Source organism: Sitodiplosis mosellana, unplaced genomic scaffold (assembly GCF_009176505.1).
Source record: "Sitodiplosis mosellana isolate CC-2019 unplaced genomic scaffold, AAFC_SMos_1.0 Smas_scaffold_4733, whole genome shotgun sequence".
Classification (NCBI taxonomy): Eukaryota; Metazoa; Arthropoda; class Insecta; order Diptera; family Cecidomyiidae; genus Sitodiplosis; species Sitodiplosis mosellana.
In genome coordinates this window covers 219-2,851 of record NW_022599975.1, presented here as the reverse complement: position 1 = coordinate 2,851, position 2,633 = coordinate 219, and the positions used below count along the sequence as shown (strand labels likewise).

At 38.2% G+C, this 2,633-nt stretch overlaps 1 protein-coding gene across 1 annotated transcript; it reads left to right on the top strand.

Moving 5' to 3' along the window:
* Positions 1-1,388: 1,388 nt before the first annotated feature.
* Positions 1,389-2,289, top strand: LOC129572318 (zinc finger protein 271-like; the record flags this gene model as incomplete). Its single annotated transcript, XM_055452262.1, has 1 exon — positions 1,389-2,289. A coding segment is annotated over exon 1 (901 nt), but the record flags the coding sequence as incomplete, so codon positions are not given.
* Positions 2,290-2,633: the final 344 nt, after the last annotated feature.

Sequence of the window (2,633 nt, the reverse complement as noted above, 5' to 3'; positions counted from 1 at the left end):
AAGCAGTTGAGAAGTTTTACGACTTCGAAAATGCACGAAAATACCGTTTTATAGCGAAAAGTTATTTTGAGACAATAAAGTGGACTGGATGTGGATTTTTCGAGTTAATGTGTTCAGAAGTGTTGCTCAGCTATACTCTGGCTACAATATTGCCGAACACAGTGAATGAAAAAATGTATACTTCTAGAGCTTTGGTCGAAAAACTAAAAAAATTGACTATTTTTTCGACATTTTGCCCCATGGGGCACCAATCCCACCAGATGTAATTTTTGGGTATAATATTTTACTATTTCCGCCTAAAATTGATCGCCAAACATTTTCTTAGTAGATACCAAGGCTATAAAACCATCTCTAATGGGAGAAAAATGGTATTTGTTCAATACCTCTTTGCATTTTAATACTGGTGGAAAGGTAAAACGCTGAATTTGATATTTAAAAAAGTTGAGCCAATTTCAATATTCTGTGAACGCAGTTGTTCTTAGATTTTGGCCCTCTAAAACGTTGATCTAGTCCGGCTTTTGTGCCAGACAAAAAAAACCATCGGTAGAACTGTGTAATTATTTGATTGTTTTGACATTTTTTTTTGTCAAACTATTTGTACAATACACATTGCACCCGCACTCAAAATCAATGGAATAATATAAAATGTTTTTATACTTGAATGAACAATTCAAATAAATGATTCATCTCTCAGTGAAAAGAAAGTTTTCCGTATTATTTCATTCACGACTAGAGACATCTCACTGAGATTTATCGAAATTCTCATGGTAATAAACAAATGTCATTCCATTCGCTTTCAACAGAAGCTAACGTGTTAACTTACACTCACACAATCGCGAAAACTAGATTCAATTGTTCAGCGCCGCGTCGATGACTGTATGAAAGCACGTTCTTTTCATCGGTGACATTTAAGTAGCAAACACATTTCACAGCATCGCTCTACTGACACAATAATTTAGAATTCGCAAGCCAACAAAGGGCATTCCGATTCGTCTTGATCAGAATTGCTTTTTTGGGGTTTCATTACATTTTTCATGATTTTTTAAGCCGAATAAGCGTGAATAAACATCAATAGTCGATTGGTAATACCAATTTGGTGAAAGCAAATGGTGAATAAAAAGAAGTAAGTAGATTTTGACAATTCATTCGAATGTAAGCAGCATTGGACAGAGGAAATGAAGTGATTGGAAGCTGGTTGAATTCATCGACCACAAAAATTTCTTTTATTATTTCAATTTGACCAATCGATAAGACATGTTGACGCATTTCAGTAGAAATAGCAACAATTTTATAGCAAATTTCAACATTTATATGCATAGATAGTTTAACTTTATCTTCCATACGAACAAATCTAACCTCAAAAGTGTTACAATATCTATTTCTACTCAATGGTACTTAGGCGATTGATGGAAACAACGATGATTGACAATCACAGCTCCATTACTACATCTGATTCGAATGACATGAATATGTCCGCAAACCAAAACCACCTTCAGTCGGCTGATTCAATTGAAATTGAAAAAAAAGGTGACATCAAGCAAGAGCCAGTGTCCGTGGGCGAAGTGGTTGAAGTTTCGGCACCGACTTATTGCAATGTGCGACATGTTCCTGGCTTCAATAAGCGTGAAACTGAATATGATTTCGATCACTTGGATGAGATCGATGCTAAGGTCGAGGTGAAGAAAGAATGTGACGAAAAGAAAAGAGAACCAACAACAAATGCTGACTCCAAAGAAGAAGCTACGGGCAGCCAGCAAAATCAGCAGCAACCACTGCCACACAGTGAAGGCGATTTTATTGTCCCAGAAAGTGATGCCAGTGGACGCGATACACAGAAACGAGGTGAGAATGCTTATGTAAATCAAACGAAGAAACATAAATGCCACATTTGCGTCTATTCAACGCGATGGAAAGGTGATTTAAATAAGCACATGCTGAAACACACTGGCGATAGACCACATGGATGCGATTTCTGCCCGAAACGTTTTACAAGCAAACAAAGTCTCCATGCCCACATGAAAGCTCACATCGAAGAGTTTCTGTTCCATTGCCCGGGCTGTTTGCAAAGATTCGATGGAAAAAACGAAAAGGAAGCACACGAAGTCAAGTGTAAGACTCGTCGCTACGAATGTCATTTGTGCAAGGAATCGTTCGGATCAATGAAGGGGAATATGATAAAGCACATGCGTGTGCACAGCGGTGACAAACCATTCCAATGCAACGAATGCTTCAAGCAATTTAGACAGAAATCTGCTCTTATGAAGCACATGAAACTTCATGGTGGTCCACGTTCATTCCGCTGTTCCAGATGTCACTTGCGATTCGTACACCAAGATGAAAGAAACGCACATGAGGGGAAGTGTAATCGCTGTTTGTATGAATGTTATGTTTGTGGAAAGTCATTTAGTTGCAACAAATGCAATTTGATCGACCATATGCGCACACACTCCGGTGAAACCCCGTTCGAATGTCAACGTTGTCTGAAGCAATTCAACCAAAAAGGCAATCTAAACAAGCACTTGGCATCTCATACAAAGAAGCTTCCATTCAAATGTTTGATTTGCCACCAAGGTTTTACGAAGAACAACAAAAGAATCGCTCATCAACGACTCTGCAATCGACGCTGCTATGAA